The sequence below is a fragment of the Ambystoma mexicanum genome, chromosome 1p, assembly GCF_040938575.1.
Source record: "Ambystoma mexicanum isolate Mex_15411 chromosome 1p, UKY_AmexF1_1, whole genome shotgun sequence".
Lineage (NCBI taxonomy): Eukaryota > Metazoa > Chordata > Amphibia > Caudata > Ambystomatidae > Ambystoma > Ambystoma mexicanum.
Genome location: NC_090921.1, coordinates 1,507,014,946 through 1,507,036,411, shown reverse-complemented (window position 1 = coordinate 1,507,036,411; position 21,466 = coordinate 1,507,014,946). Strand labels below are relative to the sequence as shown.

The window sequence follows — 21,466 nt, the reverse complement described above, 5'->3', positions numbered from 1 at the left end:
GACTGACTTCCAGCCCAAGCGTCCTGCCTTTTATGCCAAAATCCCCCATTCACACAGCCAGGCTGTCAATCACACAGCAGGGGGGCTGTCCGTCCGGACAGCCACCTCAGCCAATGAACACAAAGTGTGACTTGGGTCTCCAAGGAGACCCTGTGCAGGGGGGGGGACTACACCCCTCCCTCACATTCAGCCCACCTAGACACCCAGATACCAAAGGAGGGCTTCTTTGTAGAAGCACGCCAAAGGATGGGGAACAAGGAAACTAAACCTGGTTTGGCGCGAAAAGCAAACAAGAAAGGCTTTAACAAAAAGAAATGGCGACTAAACCTGACCAGAGCCAAAATAAAACATATATGGTCAAGCGGGTTTTATGTTCGAGGATACTATAATAGCCTAAAACATTACCACGTTATATAATATAACCGTGGTAGAAAAGTTAGGGTAGATACCACTGCCACCAGCCAAGTCTTAATGTTAAGGGAGCGAAACAAGGCTCCAAGAGGCACAGACAAAAAGGGGTAAGAGTTAACCCTTTCCAATACTCCATGTAAGATGGGGTGTACTGGGTCTGTGGTCAAAATGACTATATAAAGTTAATGGCAACTTTACATGTTTCTGGGGGACAGTAGTCAACCCCAGAAATGGAGTTCACAAGGGAAGTCTAAAAGACATCCCTGTGTCACTGCACTAAAGGTGCTGTGTGAAGCACAAGTAAGAAGATGATTCCTAGGGAGTTGGTGACACTCCATAGCCCATGAGCACAAAAAGTACAACACACACAAAAATACACTGTAAGAGTGGGAAAAAGGCTCACACTCTTACCAAGTGGAAAAAATTAACCCCAGAAATCCAGCAAAGCTGCTGAGGGACTCACTAGGTAAGGGAAATTAGCCATAAATGAGAATTCTCCCTAACATCTCCTCCTTATATAAAACACTACTTGCAAACTCTCCGGACCAACCTTCCAAAGCCCGCCAAGCGTGGGCGGATGAACTTGGCCTAGCGCTCACAGATGGCTTGTGGAAAAAGATGTGTTCACATATGCGAAAAGTCTTACTGAATTTCAGATTCCGCTGCATGCTGTATAAGCTGTGGAACAGAGTGTACTATACTCCGCATAAACTCACTAGGTTCGGTAATGGCCACATGCATGTCTGCCCTAGATGTAAATCTGAGAACGCTGACCATGCCCATATGTTCTGGTCATGTGCTGCACAAAATGCATTTTGGGGGGATATCTTCCGTGTTCTGTCTGAGATAGTGGGTGCCGATATCGACCCCGACCCGTTGGCCTTGTTCGGAATATGGAGGGGGGTCGAGGTCAAGAGAATGGCTACATTTTTAAATGTGGGTTGCATAGTGGCTAAGAAATGTATACTACAATGTTGGAAACGCCATTCTCCCCCCACCTTTGAAATGTGGCTCTCGGCCCTAACCTGGAGACAGACTTGTGAGGAGGAATACATTGCCTCTCTACCTATGCAAGCTCGTCCTAAAAACGTTTGGTCCGCCTTTTGCAGCTATCTCAACAAGGAAACCGAAGAGGACTTAACCCCATCTGGGACACTGACCCTATAATGGTAGCGTGTACTGTTGGTCTCTCTACCTGCCACATACCCTGTATATATGCTAATTGCGACTGCATATGATTGTAACATGGAATGTATCCACCTAACTACAATCTAATGCTTGCTGTGTGTATTTGCCTCTACTTCTGCCAATAAAACAAACGTTTAAAAAAGAAAAAAAAGAAGAATTTGGTCAGACGAAAAGTTAGATGTTGGTTTAGGGAAGGACAAGCCTTCAAAGTCAGGAAAGTTTCAGAAACTTTCACTGCGTCCGAACAGAGTTCTGCACTGCACCTGCACAGTACCTTGTAAGTGAAGAAAAGCTGTAGCTGAGGCAGTTGTTCCTGGCAGTTCCTGCAGATCTTGCTGTTCCTGAGCTTCAGTCGTGGGGACAAGAAGGAGGACGTCAGGAGGTTCCTGCACTGCCCAGGGAAAAGGCCACAAGCTTAGCAAAACATTGGTTTAAGGTGAGAGTGCCTTAGAGACCATAAACTGGTATCCTTCCCACTGGCTATCCGGTTTTCAACAGCACTCTGAAGAAAATTCAACCAGGATGTCCAGGCGGTTTACGAGTTGGTTGTTCCCACCAAACTCAAGGGAAGAAGTTAACCTTGAAGGGCTTCTCTGTCGATGGAGGTTCAGGCAATTCGGACCTGCAGCAGGGCTTCACCGGTGGACCAGGAGTTGCAGCAGTCGTCTTCCTTCAGCTCGTCTTTGGTTCTTTCGTTGCAGTGGTCGACTCTGCTTTCCAAGTCCCAGAGACCTGCTTTTAAACAGTTTTCCCCCATTCATTCCAGTCTGGCTGTCACTCACACAGCAGGGTGGTTGTCCTTGCCGGACAGCCAGCTGGCCAATCACACCAGAGTGCGTTCAGTTCTCCTAGGAGACTAAACACAGGGAGTTTCGGGCACCTGCCTCACATCCTGTCCACCACAGACACTCAGGCGCCAGAGGAGGGCTTCAGCACTGAAGCCCGCCAAAGGCCAACGAACATAGGGACCAAACCTGGTTTGGTGTGCAGAGACAAAAAAAAAAGAAGAACCTTTCCAAAAAGAAATGGTGAAAAAAGTTGACCGGAGTCTGTTTTTACAGATAGGACTTGGGTGCCATACTGGAAAACATGGCTGAACCGATTTTTAGCTACCAGTATTCGCGGTTGGGAAAAATGATGGTCGTTTTTTAAAACCACTGCACCAGCCATTTCAAGTGGGAAAGGGTAACACTTGACTGTTACAAGAGTGGTTAGACTCAGGAGAAGCTAAGCAACCCCTCCAGCACTCTATAGGAATATAGTGTGTTCTGGGTCTGTACATTTTTAAAAAAGACTAGTAAAGTCAATTTAACTTTACATGCTCTGGGAGACAGTAGTCAGTCCCAGAGAAGGTATTTAAACCTTGGGGAGTCTGAAAGACACCCCTGTGCCACTGCACTGAGGGTGCTGTGTGACGCATAGAAAAAGATGATGCCTGTGGAGTTGTTTTAAAACTCCATATCCAAAGAACACAAAAGTAAAACACACATCAAAATACATGGAAGAGTGGGGGGAAAAGGCTCACACTCTTCCCAGGTAAAAAATCAAATCCTAGAAATCCAACAAAGTTGCTGGGGGTCTCAAAAGGTACAGGAAATTAGCACCTTCTTGATAATTATCCCTAACATTTGTCCCCCCACACTAAGGGACAGGAAGATTTAATCCACTCCTGGATGAATCTCCTTACTCCATTCGGTCAAACATCCTGGAGAGACCATCAGTATTTTGGTGGTGACACCCAGACCTGTGTTCAATGGTAAAATCAAACCCTTGCAGGCTGATTGACCATCTCAGTAGTTTAGGGTTTTCCCCTTTCATTTGCATCAACCATCTCAAGGGTTGGTGGTCAGTCTGAATCACAAAAGTTGATCCATACAAGTATGGTCTAAACCTCTTCAGTGACCACAAAATAGCAAAGCACTCACGTTCAATGGGTGCCCATCTTGTCTCAGGTTCCTTCAGCTTCCTGCTGATGAAGCAAATGGGGTGCTCCCTACCTTTCTCACCCAGCTGACTCAGAACTGCACCTATACCTGTATTTGAAGTATCTGTCTGCACAATAAAGGTTTGGGTATATTCAGGAGCTCTTAGGACTAGAGCTTGACTAAGGGGCTTTCTTTAGGCCTTCAAATGCTTGAGTGCACTTCTCATTCCACCTGACCTTTTTAGGAAATCTGGGTGAGGAGACTAAATTCAAGGGAGAAGCTATGGTACCATAGTTCTCTATGAAGTTCCTGTAGTAACCAGTAAGGCCTAGAAAGGCTCTCACCTGGGTTTGAGTAGTAGGGATGGCCCAGTTTTGTACAGCCTGTATTTTTCTAGGCAATGGCATGATGTCAGCTCCTCCTCCCTCATGTCCAAGGTAGACCACTTGACTCTGACCAATTTGACATTTACTTGCCTTTATGGTCAGATGGGCTTGCCCAAGAGCCTAAAAACATATCCTAAGTGGTCAACATGTTCTTTCCAAGTAGGGCTGAATACTGCAATGTCATCCAAGTGTGCCATGCAGAAGTCCTCCACGCCATTCAGAACTTGATTAACCATGCTTTGGAATGTAGCAGGTGCATTCTTTAGTCCAAAAGGCATTACCTTAAACTGGTAGAGGCCTGCTGGGGTTAAGAATGCAGTTTTCTCCTTAGCATGGTATGTCAATGCTATTTGCCAATAGCCTGAAGTGAGATCAAATGTACTGAGGTACTTGGCTGAACCAAGTTTGTCGACCAGTTCATCTGTCCTGGGTAAAGGGTGGGCATCAGTCTTTGTGACTGCATTAAGAGCTCTATCGTCCACACATAATCTCAACTCCTTGGATCCTGCCTTTGGCACTAGTACAACTGGACTAGACCATGGACTTGCTGATGGCTCTATTACCCCGAGATCAAGCATCTTGTTGACCTCCTCCTTTATGTGGTTTCTTACAGTCACCAGTGAGAATATCATACTGGCCCAAGTGGGTCAAGCCTGGTGATAGTGAAAACAGAGAGGCAAACTGATTTCGCAGAGACCTGCACTCCTCCTGTTGTTCAGCTGTCAGATTAGAAGAGAGATGGACTCCCTCTATTTTCTCATCTAAAGGCTGGCCTCTGAGTAGGTCAGGTAGAGCTTCACTCTCCTCCTTCTCTTGAGCTGAAGCTAGAAGCAAAGCTCCCACTTCTGGTCTTCAGACATAGGGCCTCATTAGGAGGTATGCAGTAGAGGGATAACGGGGCTGGTAGGGATGCCGGCCCCGTTATCCCTCTACCGCCCCATTACGAGGTCTCCTCGCGGGACCCGCTAAGGACGCCTGGATATGCCAGGCGTCTTTAGCAGCAAACAACGGGCCCGTCATTAACGGGCCCGTTGTTTGCATCCTCCCCATTCCCATTGAGCCCTATGGGAATGGGGATGTACCGGGTCTGGGTTCCCGGGAAGGGGAATTACCGGGCCCTCCAAGGTCGAAATGGCCCGGTACTTCCCCATTCCGTGAACCCAGACCCAGTACCCGGCACAGGGGTAGCCATGCCGCAAAAAGCCTCATGGCTTCCTCCATTGTCGTAATGAGGCCCATAAGCTTTTAGACGGTTGGTGTGAAAGACTCTGCATGCCTCCTTAGGATTGCCTAAGTCCACCAGATAGTTGACCTCTCCAAGTTTTCCCACAACATTGAAGGGTCCTTTCCACTTGTCCTGTAAGGCCCTCTGCCTTGTAGGAATCATAACTAAAACTTGCTGGTCTTGAGTACACTCAACCATGTTGGCCTTCTGGTCATGCAAATGTTTGACCAGAGCCTGACCTGCTTTTAAGTTATCTGATGCTTCTGCCATCATGTGTGACATTCTCCTCCGGGGACCTATCACGTAGTCAGTGACTCTCACTGGCTTGGGGGAAGGAGCAATCTCCAACCCCTCCTTAATCAGGGCCAAGGGGACTCTAACTGGATGGCCATAGAGAAGCTCAAAGAGACTAAATCCAACTCCCTCCTGAGGGACTTCTCTATAAGCAAATAGAAGGCATGGCAGTAGACGGTCCCACTTTCTCCTAAGGGGTTCCTCTAAAGCACCTATCATGCTCTTCATTGTACAGTTGAACCTCTCTACCAATCCTTTTGTCTGTGGATGGTAGGTAGTTGAGAAGTTGTAAGTTACTACACAGTCTTTCCACATGGCCTGCATGTAGTGGGACATAAAATTGATCCCCTGTCAGAGATAGAGCTTCCTTAGGAGAATCTACCCTGGTAGAGCCTTAGCAACAGCCTGAGCTATAACAGTCCTCATAGGTATGGCTTCAGGATACCTAGTAGCATGGTCTACTACAACCAGGATAAACCTGTTTCCTGAAGATGTTGGAGGGTCTAAGGGACCAACAATGTTGATTCCTACCCTCTCAAAAATGACTCCCACCACTGGGAGAGGCACCAAGGGTGCCATATTCTTGGCTCCACTCTAGCCAGAGGTTTGGCAAGTGTGACAGCTCCTACAGAACTTTTCTACATCAGACCCCAATTTAGGCCATTAGAAATATAAAGATAGCCTTTCCTTGATCTTCTTGAAACTCAAGTCACCAGCCAAAGGTATCTCATGGGCTAACTGTAGGAACTGGAGTCTGCTTTCTAGAGGCACTACAAGTCTTCTGTAGTCCCCTGGGATAGACTCTGTTGGTTCACTGTAGAAGAGGCCATCTTCCCAGTACAACCTATGCTTGTCTGGCTCTTGCCCCTCCAGCTGGGAAGCTGCCTGTTGGTGAAGACCTTCAAGAGTAGGACACTCTCTTTAACCTCTGCTGAAGTCTGCCCTACAGGGTCCACCTTCTGCCAGTAAAGACTGCAGCTCAGGATGGTCCGCAGGATCCAGATCTCCAACAGGAGCAAGGTCCGCTTCCAGCTCCGATTCCTCAGCAGCTGATTCAACCACACAAGGTTGTTCCACACACTCAGCCTCAGCTGGTGGAGGAGTCGCAGGTGTGACTTTGGACAGTCCTCTCGGGGGATGTCCTTGTTGCTAGCACAGGAGTGCTGGCTGGTTTCTTCCTGGAGGTTTTAGGTTTCCTCTTTTCCTCCTTCTTTTCTGAAATTGCAGTCAGTAAGTCCTGTGGACTGGGAGTTCTAGTTCCCCTTTATAATCTCCTCTTGAGAGCCATTTAAGGTACTCTCTCTGGCCTTCCTAGTCTGCTCTTGTTTCCTTTTGCTGGGAGGCCTGGGGGTGCTTGATACAACTCCAAGAGTGTTTAAGTCATTTCCCAACAGGACTCTCCCAGGTACTTCACCCTGCACACTTACAGGTATCTTGACAGTCATGCCATTGCACTGGATGAGAGCTGGTAACTGTGGAAGCATTTGGACAGGGCCTCCAGCAATCTTAGTTAGGTATTTGGGTGCCTTAGCAACATCCTCTACCTTGAAAAAAGATTAAACAACTACAGTAATGCTGGCCCCAGTGTCTCTGATGGCAGGGGTCTCCTGACCATTCACAAGAACACTGTCTTTGTAATACTCTTTAGCATTGTCTGGAATGGAATTATAGACATCTATGTTCCGCTGTTCCCATAGACCCAGAGATACTAAAGAAACACTGGCTGAGACCTTCATGGGTTCCTCAGCCAGTAAGTGAAGGTTTCCGCTTGCCATCGGTACTTCATCCTCAAGGGAGAAGGCTAAGGAGACAGTGTGGATCCCTGAAGGTTTACCCTTACATCTGGGATCCCCTTTCACATGGTCAGTTGACCCACAAGCATAACATTTCCCAAATGTCTTTATGAATGGGGGGTTGTTCTGACCTTCTGGTTTAGCACCGGGAGGTACACTAGCCTGATTTGGTTTCCCAGGGGGCTTACCCTTGTTATGTTTGTGGCCCTCTTTTGGAGTGGAGGTATTAGAATTCTCCTTGTTGTCTTTCTTGTGCTGCTCTCCCTCATCCTTCTTCTGAGTTAACCCAGAATCCTTGTGAGTAGCCCTGCTGGCAACCAACAAGTCAGCTGCCCTTGCAAACTTCTTTGGATCAATTTCCTTAGAGTCAGCCAAGTGCTGTCTCAGCTCAGGAGAGCAGGCATCATAAATAGATTCCAACATAACCAAACTTCTCATACCTTCATAAGTGTTAACTCTGTAACCCTTAACCCATCCATCTAAGTTTTTCAAACATTCAGGTTGCCCAAGGGGTACCATCATGCTTTTTTAGGGTTCTAAACCTCTTAAGATACTGGGAAGGGGTCTTCCCAAACCTAGCTATTAAAGCCTGTGGCAAGATTTCTGGCGGCCTTCTACCCCCACCCCAAATGGATGGGGGGCATCTCATGTACCCCTTCCTAGGGGCAGAAATCTGCCCCCAGGGAGGACTACATGAGGCATTTCATTTTCTTTTTTGGGGCCCCTTAGGATGATTTAAAAATCGAAGCAACTGTTGGGGTGGTCAGGAAAGGTCCCAGTGGGAAAGAGGGGTTGACGTTGCACAGGCCATATTTTTGACTGGTGGAGCCACGAAGTTGGCGCTATGTTACAATTTTCATAGGTATGCAGCATGAAAAATAAAAATAATCTGGGTATGGTGTGTCACGAAGTGCCTGGAAGCTGGGTAACGAGGAGCTTCACAATGCATATGCGAGAAAGGGGCTTTGTTATGAAGAAACCATTGTAAAGAGGACACGCCAGTTTTTTAACATGCATGCACACTGATATACGTACATGGATAATTTACAAATCTATATGCAATGTGCTTTTTTCATAAATTGGTTAAACTCTGCAGTCAGGGTTTGCAAGGTGAATTCTGAGTGCCTGCTAGAAACTTGTTTTGCAGGGTTTGGGGCCAAAGGAAAGGTAATGATTAGCTGTGACGTTAAGCAGATGGTCAGCCAGCAAGCGGGCCGAGTTTTTTATGGCTTAGCAGTATCGCAAAATGAAGATGCAATCTTTTAATTGCTTGGGAGCTTGTTATTTATTGTTTTGGGGCATACAGCCATTTTCTTTTTCTTTTTTTTTAATTTGAATTTATTAAGAGTTTCAAAAACATAGAAAAAGGCATTACAAGATAATATTAAAAGGTCCAGTAAATAAATGTATACAAACAATTGAAACTTTCTGCCCTCAAACACACATCCTAATTGTCCAAACTAGTTTTCTCCCGACCCCCTTCCCAACCCTCCCCGGAACATTCTCTCCACACTCCTTCACAGAAATACTTATTTAATGACGATTCGATCAGTGTTCATTGCAATGTCCGTGTTGCTTGTGTTGCGGTTGGCTGCCTCTTTGTGGTATCCTCAAGGCTTCAATGCAGGTCTTTTTCAATACCCTAACTCCGTGACATCTGCAACATCTGCACCATCCATGGCATCCATAGCATCCACGCCATCCGTAGCATCTGCACCATCTGCAACATCCACAGCATCCACACCATCCGCGCCATCCACACCGTCCACGACATCCGCACTGTCCACGACATCCGCACTGTCCGCGACACCCGCACCATCCGCGACATCCGCACCATCCGTAAGATCCGTAAGATCCGCACCATCCACAAGATCCGCACCATCCACAAGATCCGCACCATCCGTGACAACTACTTTGTCCGTTCCATGCACTTCGTCCGTTCCATCCAAAAAACCTGCCTGGTCAAATCCTACAACCCTGGCAATGGTGTGGGCATGGCAATGGACACAGCAGTCAGTTTCATTGGGTGGAGCATTGCAAGACAGGATAAACCAGATGTGTCCACAACCGATAAGTAATTGTGGGCGCTGAGCCCCTCTTTGTTAGGGAGAATTCTCAAGAATGTGCTAATTTCCCTTACCTTTTGAGACCCCCAGCAACTTTGCTGGATTTCTAGGATTTGATTTTTTACCTGGGAAGAGTGTGAGCCTTTTCTTACACTCTTCCATGCACCGGCCAGCTTCATGTAACATTGCATTTTTTTGTGAGGGGGTTTTCCCCCACAGTCTCCCCCAACTCCCAAAACACACACCTTAACCCGAACCGTAACCCAACTCAAACCCTAAACCTAATTCTAACCCTTGCCCTACACCTTAACCTAACCCTAATTCTAACCCTTGCCCTACCCCTTACCCTAACCCTAAATCTAACCCTTGCCCTACCCCTTACACTAACCCTAATCCTAAATCTACCCCTTACCCTAACCCTTACCCTTAAAATAAAACAAATCCATCAAATTTCCATCAAATTATATTCAATGAAAAGGCATTTCGATGGAAATGCTTTTCGTTGGATAGAATTCGATGGAAAGGTCTTAGATGCCTTGGATTTCGATGAAAAGACCAGATACCCTGGAAGGTTTCCATTATGTTAAAGTTTTTACAAAGTCTGTGGTACATCTTTTCGCTCGGAATGTTCCATCTACGACTGAGTACCATTAATATTGGCAATTGGTTCAAACCAATGAGCATGAAAGTTCTCTGATACCTAGGCAAAGGGAAATTGAGAATAAAAGGCTTTGATTTCATAGGTTCTATTGTAAATCCATTATGATCAACTAAAGATTTGTTGTCTTTGACATTCACAATTAACTCTGCAATCACACCATTTGGATTCAGGAGACCTTTCAATATGCCTTAAAAGGCTACATTAATAGCTATAAATGTGTTCACCGCTATACAAGTCCAAGTACCTTTTAGTAAATTCTTACCCAAAATATCAAGTACTGGGCAAACATGTCTTTTAATTGCCTTCCTATCGAGAGTGGCTCTTCTGGTTGATGGTAGCGTTTCCAAGGAAGTGATACCCATCTCTAATTGAGTGCGTTCAATCGGTACACATTGAGGTATTCCTAAAGTCATTCGCCACAGCTTCCCCTCTAAAATTCTCAGTCAGTCCAAGCAGTGGGAGATAATGGTGGCTAAGGTCTAACAGCAAGTAATTCTCCTCCCATGCTATAAGGTACAGGTCACACCCCAATATCACACCCTCAAACATGCTTACCCCCCCCTCTGCTTACGTTAATATGGTTTGACACTTTCATACCAGCTAGTATGTTTTTCATTTTCATTACAATTTTTGTCAGGCTGTATTATTTTAGCACACCAACCAGGGGTCATCCACCTGTTCTAAGGTCTAATTTGTTTGCTCTTTATGTTTGATTTCCTCCCAGCCTTCGAGGATGTAGCCTTCCATAGCTTCTTAACTTTCTCGTCTTCTCTACATCTGGCATCTGCTAGTGTCAGAGATGCAGGTCTCAGTAGGCTTGCTCTCGACTTTCTAACCTCCTAATTTTTTGGTTTCTGCCAGATCCTGAGCTATATCCCTCGGCAGGCTCTTGGTGTTGTTTCCTCCTGGGTTTCTGGCCTCTGCCAGGGTCTAAGATATAGCCTTTAGCTGGTTCTTGGATTTCTCCGCCTCTTGGACTGTGGTGAGTGTCTCAGATGCACCCCACATTAGGCCATTAACCTTCTCTTTTCCTCTCGATCTGGTCTCTACCCATGTCTGAGATATAGCCCTCAGAAAGATATTGGTTTTCTCTTCCCCTCTGGGTTTGTTCTAGGACAGAATCTGAGGTATAGTAGGTGGCAGGCTCTTGTCCCTCTCTCCATCTCTGCATTTGGTCCCTGCCATTGTCTGGGATGAAGCCCCCAGCGTGCTCCTTGATCTCACTCTAAAGGTTTCACTTCTGGTTTTGCCTAGGGTTTGGGTTTGACTCCTTCTCCACCCCCGACTCGGCTTCATTCCTACTTCTACCAAGAAGGTAGCCCCGCCTCTGGCCATCTATTCAGGGGTTTATAGGGTGGCAGATTACTCTTAGAGTTCAGTCGCATCCCTAATGGGTTATTGCCCCTGGTTGGTTTCCCAAACCTCTGTTAGTGATTGGTTATTCCCTTTCTTTCTGCTCTCTCCATGGACTGTGTTTCATATAACTAGGTCGCCTTGTACCTTGATCCTAATATCCTCTTCATAATTTGATTTAACAATCCACTTTTGCAGTGTTGATCAAAAGCTTAAATTGTTGCACTGCCGTTTTGAAGTTGGGTGAAAGTAATGGTACACTGGTACATAACTATGTAGCTGGAGCCGGGTTTCATCTGTATGTGTGGGCTGGTCATGGATTGCCTCTGCATTGTGCAAGTGCATTTTTATGTTGCTGGTGATGAAGTGGAGGATTGTGTCAGCTGTGCTTGAGAGTATTGCTCCCCTGCCGGTGACAGCAGGATTAGGGGTCAGCTTCTGCAGTGGGTATCATCGTTAATCTCCACTACAGTGTTATTGGAGTAAGATTTCCTTTGAGCCACTATAGTAACTTGCCATGCCGGGGGATATGCCAGTACGAGGGTCGGGAAATGGTGGGTTGTTCAGCTGCTAAAGGAGCAAGGACATCAGTGTAAAAAATGGTGGAGCATACTCCTTACTCCATCCCATCCCCTGTTAAGCTTTATGGGTGATACAGTATTAACCCCATATATTAGAAGACATTATTAACTGGGCCACAAAGAACACCCTCCTCCTGGTAGCACTTTATTTGATGGATGGCTGACCCTGGCCCCAAGAGACTCCCATATTCCTTTGAAAGGATTGTGCAATATGACTTCACAATTCCTATTGAAAAGCTCAGTTAAGAGTCGGTCAGCATAGTAGCTATTTTACAGTAATGAAAAGCTAACATGGATTTCTCTTTTGCCCAAACCTTAATAGTGTTTATTTTTACTTTAATGTAGACAGGGTGAAAGAAGAAAGTCTGGGCAACTCAGAGAACAATCGCCTCTCCTTGGAAGTCCAGGACACTTTCTCTTTTCTGGATAGCCATATCAACCAAGCAGCTGGACTTCCTGAGAAGGACCTGGGAGACAACCATCCAATTGAGAGCCATTCATTATTTTCATCACAAGAAGTAGTCCCGGAATATCAAACAAATGATCCGTGTAATATGCTGGAGGATGACATCAGCAGCAGATTTATAAATGATATGATTGGATTGGACTTGCAGGTATGTTAACATATTTATTATATTTGAATGGAACTTGTTTAGAAAATCAAACAAATAGAATCCACCCTGACAACTTGCACCTTTACAGTTCATAAAATTAGACATTGGAAATGCAGGAAAACAGTCCATCAAGACTAGCCATCGGAATGTTCAGGTAGTTTGATATGGACAGTTTACGTAAGTACGTTCTGGCATGTTCTGGCAATTTCTCTGACATGAAGGAAGCACTGAAAAGATTGAATTGTGAGGAGAAAGGAATTTCAGAGAAGCAGGACTGAATTGAGACTCTGTATCCACCCTGTTTTTTAATGGATCTCTGGCATGTGCTTTTTCAGTTGTCGAAGTTGAGGTCGCTGCAGGATGAATAGAGCAACACCACAAAGAGGAAATCCCCACACTGTCATGTAGTATTCCATCAGACAATGTATGGGTTCTCCCTGGTCTATCTACCTGCAGTGTAGGCCCTGGTGGTTTAGCCGGTAGGAGTCAGGGCGTCTCCGTGAAGACAGGGAAATCTAAGAGGGGAACAGTAACGAACAATGTATATACCTCATAACGTATTCAGGCACAATCTGATATACCTTACTGAGCAAATACAGGTAGCTCACCTAATGGGACCCTCCCCCCCCATCTTCCTTTCTTGAGGAAACTGTGATTTTAAGTAAGCACACGAACGTGGAACAAAAAATGAGATAATGTACAAAAATAACCTAACTAGGAAGGCATTAGCCTTCCTAACTGTCCCTTTTTCTATAAATACCTAGATGGTCGTAGAGTGGAGCTGATCGTAGTCTTGGGTGTTTAGCTGCTGCAAAGACGTGGTTTTCTGACTTTGGCGATGTTAAATGGCTGGTTTGCAGAAGTAGTGTCCATCTACTTCCGGTTTCGGTCTTGCCGGACATCCATCAAAATGGCAGCAAAGTTTTTTTCTTCCAGATGTGCCGACACACTGCCTCATCAGTACCAACCTCTCATCTTTACCCAATATGCTCATTGCCCATTCCTGGACCCATGGATTACAGAAACCCTACAGAACGTAAACTGAACACTTGAAGCATCTTTCCTCATGGCTTATTCCCACTAGCTTGCTCTGTTCACATGTGATGCAAAGACTAGGCTCTACCCAGCAAGGGTGGCCCATGTGGGTCTCTATGGATTCATTTAGTGCTCAGATGAGGTTATCTGGCTTGTTGAATGATTCATTTTCCCCTTACCACTCATCTTCTCAGAAATCAGGCTTCTCTCCAGACAATAGGGAAGGTTCCTCTCAGGATGGTCTAGTTGGAAGAGGGATCTCTGGGTTTGTGGGCTCTTGCAGCCAAAAGCACCAAGCCAGGTGCGTGCGTGAACGTGGTGAGCAAATTTGAAGGGCAGCACAGTGGGCTCTCATTCAGGAGGGGGTTTGAACATCAATGCAGGCACATGCATCTGCTCTTGTTTATGTGAAGCTATATGATGGAAAGAATCCCCCTAGTGGGATGCAACCTTTTCTTGTAGGTTCCCAATCTAGTGAGGATGTGGGCAGTTCCATGTCTTAGTACCTTAGCATCTTCTACCTGATTTGACTGATAGGATGCAACAATGCTGATTTCAGGCATAGTTGGTTTAGACTGGAACATCTTGTCTTATAACATGAATCCTGTGAACAAATCTGTTGAACCCTCCTGAATTAGCACCTACCCTGATGTTCCATCACCGATGGGGTAGGCAGCAGGTCCAGATCACAGCAGTACAAGTCCTTGCACATAGCCCAGCCCACTGTCAGGTTTCAGTGGTACTGGCATCTCAGATTCTGGTTCACTCTCTCATTCTGGTGTCACTGTAGTGTACTCAGGCAGCACTGGTGGCTCCTGGATGATGCTTTGCATGTTAACAGTTACCACAGTGGATATGCCTCTGCAAATATTTCTAATATTGTAATATTTGAAACTGGATTCCTGTACATATCTGAAATAAAACTTGATTTTCTTCAAGAGATTCCCATAACTTCCTCACTGAGGAGCCAGTGATTGGTTTAATACTAGTGAAGAGGTATGATAAAAAGAAAAACATGCATGCTGTAGTGAGTGGCACGGTGAGGTTAGAGACACAAAGGCGCCCCATAGCCCTCCATCCTAAGGTAAGATGTACTCCACTGCCATTTCAATTGGTGAAGGTGCCATCTTCATGTGGACACTGCAGGTTTCTGTAAGGTGTGTGGCTTGTAGTGGAGTACTGGGCTCTGAATCTGTTTCCCAGGCATAGTATACATCTGACAACCTCAAAACGTAGGCCAGTCCATTTTGGGAATTGCCCGGTTGGTGCGTTGTGATTAGTTTGGTAGTGTAGGATGTTTCCTACCTGCTGCCGGTGTGTAAGAAGTGGTGGCATCTGTGATATTGCAAGAGGGTTTGCAGTGACGTAGCCTCCTCGGCAAGTGGTCTAACCTCATCTACGCATACATGCAGACACACCAGCATGAATTGACATGAGGCAACATCATTGTGTTAATAAAAGGGAGCTCCTAGCGCATAGACAGGACTCCGACTGAGAACTATGCAACTGGTTCATCTTCCTTACTTCCGAAGTGGGGGGCGCTGCACTTTTTCATGACCCGCATGGACCCCTTCCCGCTGATAACTATGGGAGTGCAGTGACACAAGTACAAAAGGATATAACATCTGACGAATGAGGAATGGAGGGAGGACTCATGAGATGAAGAATCAGCACCAGCCACCCAACAAGCAAGCAGAGCATTGCCAATAGCTGCCCCTGTGTTATAATTTGAGCTAATGGGGACACCACCATCCTTAGATCCAAAGCTGGCAATGTGTGTGAAACGTTTAGCACTTCACTTTGCTGCCACCGAAAGAAACCGATGAAAACGCCAGAAAATCCGCAATGTTATTTTACAAGGGGGTCAACACCCATGAATATTCAAGACCCCTACCCTAGCAGGATTCCTCTTATAGCACCGCAAAGGAGGTCCCGACCCAAAATACTTCAATCCACAAGCCAGAGCTGACTTTCAATGATTCCAGCTTCAACAGGTGAGATAGACAGCCCACAAATCTATTTACACTTTCCAAACAGACTTGCGACACATGACATGATATGATATGGCATTTATAATGCGCCTATACACAGGTGTTTCAAGGCGCGTCGAGGCAAGGGAGGGGAACAAAGTGAGGACAGACAACGATCCTACTAGGCCAGATGTCATTCAGATCGCAAGTGCGTGGGAAGGGAGCAGGGACAGTGCAGTACATGGGAATAGATAAAACAATTAGGAATAGATAAACAAGTAAGTAACGGCCAGCATGTGGCAAGTGCATGGGTAAGTGCAGAGAACAAGGGTCAAGGGCTGGTAGGGGGACTGTAGGGATACAGAAACAGTCCCCAAGTGCGGGGGTAGCCAGGTGGGCAGTGCAGGTGTGTGACGCTGGCGGGGGAGGGACCTGGGCTCAAGATCAGAGGCGTCCACTTGCCAATTAGAGGCTGAAACAGAGAAGGTGCGAACACAGCTAATACAAGGCTGCTACTCAAACAAATTGAGGAGGCAATTATTACGAGAGTCAGGTCTTTCCAGAAATGAATATTGGAACTAGGCTGCTCCCCCAAATTGACAGAACGGAGAGCAGAGAAAGTGGAAGGCACTTTCCAGATGATAGTTGAGGTGGAAGCCCATGCTGTGTGAAGAAGCAGGTGTGGAGGATTTCCAAAGAAGCAAGGCCACAAATCTAAATCATGTGACTACTATGGCAGGAATGTATCTCATATTGACGGTTGCCCTGCCAGAGGGATTGAGTGCTCATAATGCAGGTTTGCCAATCTGGAAACTATTCCCATCCCAGAAAAAACAGGGATAGCGCAGAAGCAGAAAGTGTGACAAGTGCGCTTAGCATCAGAGGGTGACATTGATGACACGGACTAAGACTATGACGTGGGCACAAGCCAAGTACATACCACCAACCTTTCTGCAAAGTCCTAATTTCTGAAACCAACGTTCTGGTTCTCATCGATACAGGGCCATTCATTAATGTAATGAGCAAGCACACACTTTGCTCTGTTGAAGCCCAAGACTCAAATCAGACTTACTAATCTAAGAAACTTTGCATACAAGGGAAGAGGACCCAATTCCTTTGGCTGGTGTGGCCATGGCAAACTTACAAAATGGCAAAATACGCACCCTAGGGAAATTATATGTGACACACGCAGATAAGTCTTCTTTCTTCAGCTGTAATACTGCTGAAGATCTAAGTCTGATCCAATTTGCGTTTGGGATCCATGGGGAGGGCATCCTAAAAGAATGCTAAGTTGTTTCATGGAATCGAATGCCTTAAATCACGTGAAGTTCTTCTCCACATAGACCACACCATACAGCTTGTGGCACTGAAAGGCAGAAAAATCCCCTTCCATTGTTAGGCAGAATCCTGTGCAGTACCCTTAGGGACCACTTCTCAGGTTTGACAGTAAACAAAGATTCACCCACTGACTTCACCTCACCTGTGGATTCGTCGCAGGATGAATCTTCCGAGGGGATTTGTCTGCTTTCACGCCAAGAGTCGTTAGGCTTTTCTTTGTTGGGTTTAGGATGAGCTCCTCTGGAAGCCACACTGCCTAATGACAAGAAGTCGGCAGTAGGGGCTCCTAGGGAGACCACCCCACTTCAGGGAAAAAGCACAGCTGACAAAACCCTGATGTTGGTCTTCTGTTCCAAGATGGTGTAATTCGGAATGAGGAAACTCCAAGTCCCAGAATGCACTGGAAGTAGCAGGAGGGTACAGCAAGGTAATATTGAAGGACCGGGAGGGACGGAAACTCAAGAACAAATGGAAGAAAAACTGGGAGTGGGAAGAAATACAGGTAACAGGGCAAGCGGCAACAAAACGGCCGGAAAAAACAGAATGAAGCGTCACAGAAGGAGAAGGGGAAAAACAAGCCCAGAAGGTGACGCTTCGGAGGGGCAGCAAAGGAAAACACTGCGGAGGAAGGCACAGGCGAAAACACTCGAACAGCGCTTAGACCCAACCGGAAGAGCAGTGTTGCAACGCGCTGAGTGAAAGAATTGACGCATATTTAAACGCGTCATCGCGCACATCGCGAAGTCGGCCGCAACACTGGAACGTTACGCTGACATCGCGATGATCGCGAGTAGCTCATCTCCTTCTCCAATGCTCCCACAGTCTCCATGGAGTCCGGATCGTGACTGTATGACCCCTTTTCAACGGCACACCCCCTGGTTTCCCTGGGTGCAATTTATGAAAGAGGCGCAGGAGTCGAGGAGCCCTCAGATTCCTAGCTGGTTCCCAGGATCTTTCGGACCATGCCATGAATATCCTTTCCATAGGATAAGGTATTGGACAGTCCCCTGCTTGTACCTGGAGTCCAGAATGCAGGATACCTCGTATTCTTTCGGTAACAAAGTTCTAGGGACCTTCTTCTTATAGCCCCTATTATAGGGATCTGGAACGTATTCCTTGAGTAAAGATGAATGGAATACTGGATGGATCCTCCGTAAAGATTGTGGTAGTGATAATTTGAAGGCCACTGGATTGATGCATTCTGTAATGGCGAAAGGACCAAGGTATCTGGGAGAAAACTTTCCTGGATGAACCCATCTGGGTAGGAATTTGGTTGAAAGCCAGACCTTGGTACCGATCTGCCATGTGGGGTTGGGTCTTCTTCTTGGGTCGACCCAGCGTTTGTAACCTTGTCGACTATGTCCCAGTATTTCTTGAGCCTTTTTATGCGTTTCTTTCAAAACGCCCATTAACTGATCAAGTGAAGGGACCTTTGTGGATAGTATTTCAGGAAAGGGTAAATGTCTGGGGTTGTACCCATAGGTGCAGTGGAATGGGCTCACGCCTATTGCTGAATGAAAGGTGTTATTGTATGAAAATTCAGCAACTGGTAGGAGTTGATACCAGTTGTCTTGCACCTGGTTACAAAAGCATCTAAGATACTGTTCAAGAGTTGCATTGAGGCGTTCAGTTTGACCATTGCTTTATGGGTGGTATCCGGATGATAAGGCTCGTTGTACTTGTAATTGTTTACAAAGAAGAGTCCAGAATTTCGAGGTGAATTGGGTTCTTCTATCCGACACAATGGTACATGGTATACCATGTAGTCGGACCACTTCACGTAGAAACTTTTCAGCCGTCATTGAAGCTGAGGGTGTGCCTGACAAGGCGATAAAGTGAGCCAGCTTACTGAACGAATCCACCACAACCATTATGGCTGTATGTCCTCCAGAATTGGGTAAGTCAACAATGAAGTCCATTGAAACAGTTGCCAGGGTCCAGCTGGGGGTTCTTCCTGTTGTAAAAGACCCAATGGCTTGGCCGTGCTATATTTGCTCTGGGCACAGATAGGACAGGAAGAGACGTATCTCTTGGTATCTTTGACGACTGTAGGCCACCAGAAATGTCTTCTAATGAGTTGCAAGGTGGCAGCTTGACCCTTGTGTCCTGCCGTTGGTGTGTCATGACACCAAGATAGGGCCATAGAGTGGAGTTCTTGCGTAGGTAAATACAGTTGGTTCTCCCTAAACCAGTATTTCCCTATTCTGTTTAGTGATTCCCCCGGTGGTAAAGATGTCTTCCTTTGTGAGTCGTATACCTGTTGTAGAAACAAGTTCACTATGCCAATAAATCTTTTTCCTGACAACAGAAGTTCTTGACCTGTGTATTTTCCCGATTCTTCTCCGTTACTTCTGGATAAAGCATCTGCGCGCTGATTGTTCCTCCAAGGTACGTAGGTAAGTGTGAAGTCAAATTGGGAAAAAAAATAGGCCCATCTGGCATGGCGTGAATTTCAGCATTCCAGCTGTTGTAGCACGCTTAAGTTCCTGTGATCTGTGCGTACAAGAAAGGGTTGTTGGGCCCCTTGTAGTAAATGCCTCCATTCTTCACAGGCTCTTTTAATTGCAAGGAGTTCCTTTTCGAGTACTGAATAGTTTCGTTCACTAGGGTTTAGTGTCCTCGAATAGTAGGCGATGGGGTGTTCCATTTGATCTTCCTTTTTCTGCAGAAGAGCGGCACCTATTGCGCCGTAGGAGGCGCCGGTTTCTAGAATGAAGGGTAACATCTGATCTGGTTGTCTAAGTACCGGTGCCGTGGTAAAGGCTTCTTTAAGTTGTCTAAAAGCCTTATCTGCTTCTGGGCACCACGTAAACTCCACAGCCTTCCTTAACAATGCAGTCAGGGGTAGGACCATTTCTGAGAACCCATTGATGAACTTTCTATAGAAGTTTGCTAGGCCTAAAACACGCTGTATACCTTTAACTGATTTAGGTACAGGCCATTGGGTAACTGCTGCAGTCTTCTGTGGGTCCATCTCAATCAGATTTGCACTTAAGAGAAAGCCTAAATATTGAACCGTCTTGCCTTCGAATATGCATTTTTCGGGTTTGGCCAGAAGGTGGTGATGACAGAGTCTTTGTAACACCTCTGTGACGTGTTGGCGATGGGCTTCCAGAGTGCTTGAATAAACCAGAATGTCATCCAGGTACACTATGACTGACGTGAATAGGAGGTCTGCAAAGATCTTGTCCATAAAGCGTTGGAATTGAGCAGGAGCGTTGACTAAACCAAAGGGCATAACTCGGTATTCATAATGTCCCAAAGGCGTCCTGAATGCGGTCTTCCACTCGTCACCTTGTTTTATTCTGAGTAGGTGATAAGCACCCCTCAGATCCAACTTGGTGAACCAGGTAGCCTTCTGTACTGCCTCCATTATATCCTTAATGAGCGGCATGGGATATATGTCTCTAATTGTAGAACTGTTGAGGCCTCTATAATCTATACAAGGCCGGAGTTCGGTTGTTCCTTTCTTTGGAATGAAGAACAGGGATGCACCAGCTGAAGAAGTGGAGGCTTGAAATAATCTGTTTTGAAGGTTGGTCTTTAAGTAATCCCTCAAGGCTTCTTTTTCAGGGAGAGATAAGGGAAATATACGGCCAAATGGAACCACCGCCCCTGGTTGTAGTTCTATTTTGCAGTTTTCTGGTCTGTGTGGAGGCAAAGGCCTGGGATGCACATCCAAAAAAACATCAGAGTAGTCTCTGTATTGTGGAGGAACAAGGTTTACATTGCATATGGGTGTTGGTCCTTCCTGAGTTACTGATCTTTCCGTGGAAGAAAGACAAGCACCCGAACAATAGTCAGATCAGAATTCTACTGTATTGGCCTCCCAGTCTATACAAGGATTATGCTTTCTAAGCCAAGGCATGCCCAGTATCACTGGAATATGTGCCGCCCTTATTAGATCAAAACTCAGTTGTTCTTGATGGAACTGCATCTGTACTGATAACTCCTGGGTTTCTTCGAGAATTGGTCCTGAAGTCAGGGGAGTGCCGTCCACACACTCAACCGGAATAGGCTGCGTCTTGGATCTTCTTGGTATGGATTGGGCCTGGGCCCATTGGTCGTCCATGAAGTTGCCAGCAGCCCCGCAGTCTAACATTGCAAGTCATTCGACACCACTGTGGTTTGTCCACTTAAGCTGTACCTTGAATACCATTAAATGGTGTGAGGTGTCCAAGGTGGCTGATGTGGTAGGTAGACAGGGATTAACGGTTTGAACCCCTTCCTTGTCCCTGTTCAGGGTCGGGATTTGTCGTTTCCCGCCTTTCTTGGAGGGACTTCCGGGCAATCTCAAAGCAGGTGTCTCTCTGAACCACAATATAAACAAAGACCTAAGTCTTTTCTTCGCTTTCTTTCTGCGGCTGTCAGAGGCCCTCTAGTCGATCCAATCTGCATTGGTTCTTCAGAACTTGGCATCAAAGGTGTTTTCTCCGAAGGGGTAGACAGGTGAGGAGCTAGTGGAGGGTAGGACTTGGGTTTTTTCTTCTCTATTCGCCTTTCGTTGATACGGTATTCTATCTGTAGGGCTAGTGTAATCCGGTCCTGGAAGGTGAAGGGTCTGGCTATCCAAGCCAGTTCGTCCTTTATTTCATCATGTAACCATCTTCTAAATAGTGTTTGTTT

The 21,466-nt window shown here is 46.1% G+C and overlaps 1 protein-coding gene across 1 annotated transcript in view; it reads left to right on the top strand.

Moving 5' to 3' along the window:
• Positions 1–21,466, top strand: part of ARHGAP30 (Rho GTPase activating protein 30) — a 2,240,907-nt gene that overhangs the window by 2,172,764 nt on the left and 46,677 nt on the right. The window contains exon 11 of the mRNA XM_069607204.1: positions 12,229–12,497. Within this exon, the coding sequence (XP_069463305.1) occupies positions 12,229–12,497 (269 nt within the window). The remainder of the gene's footprint in view (positions 1–12,228; positions 12,498–21,466) is intronic.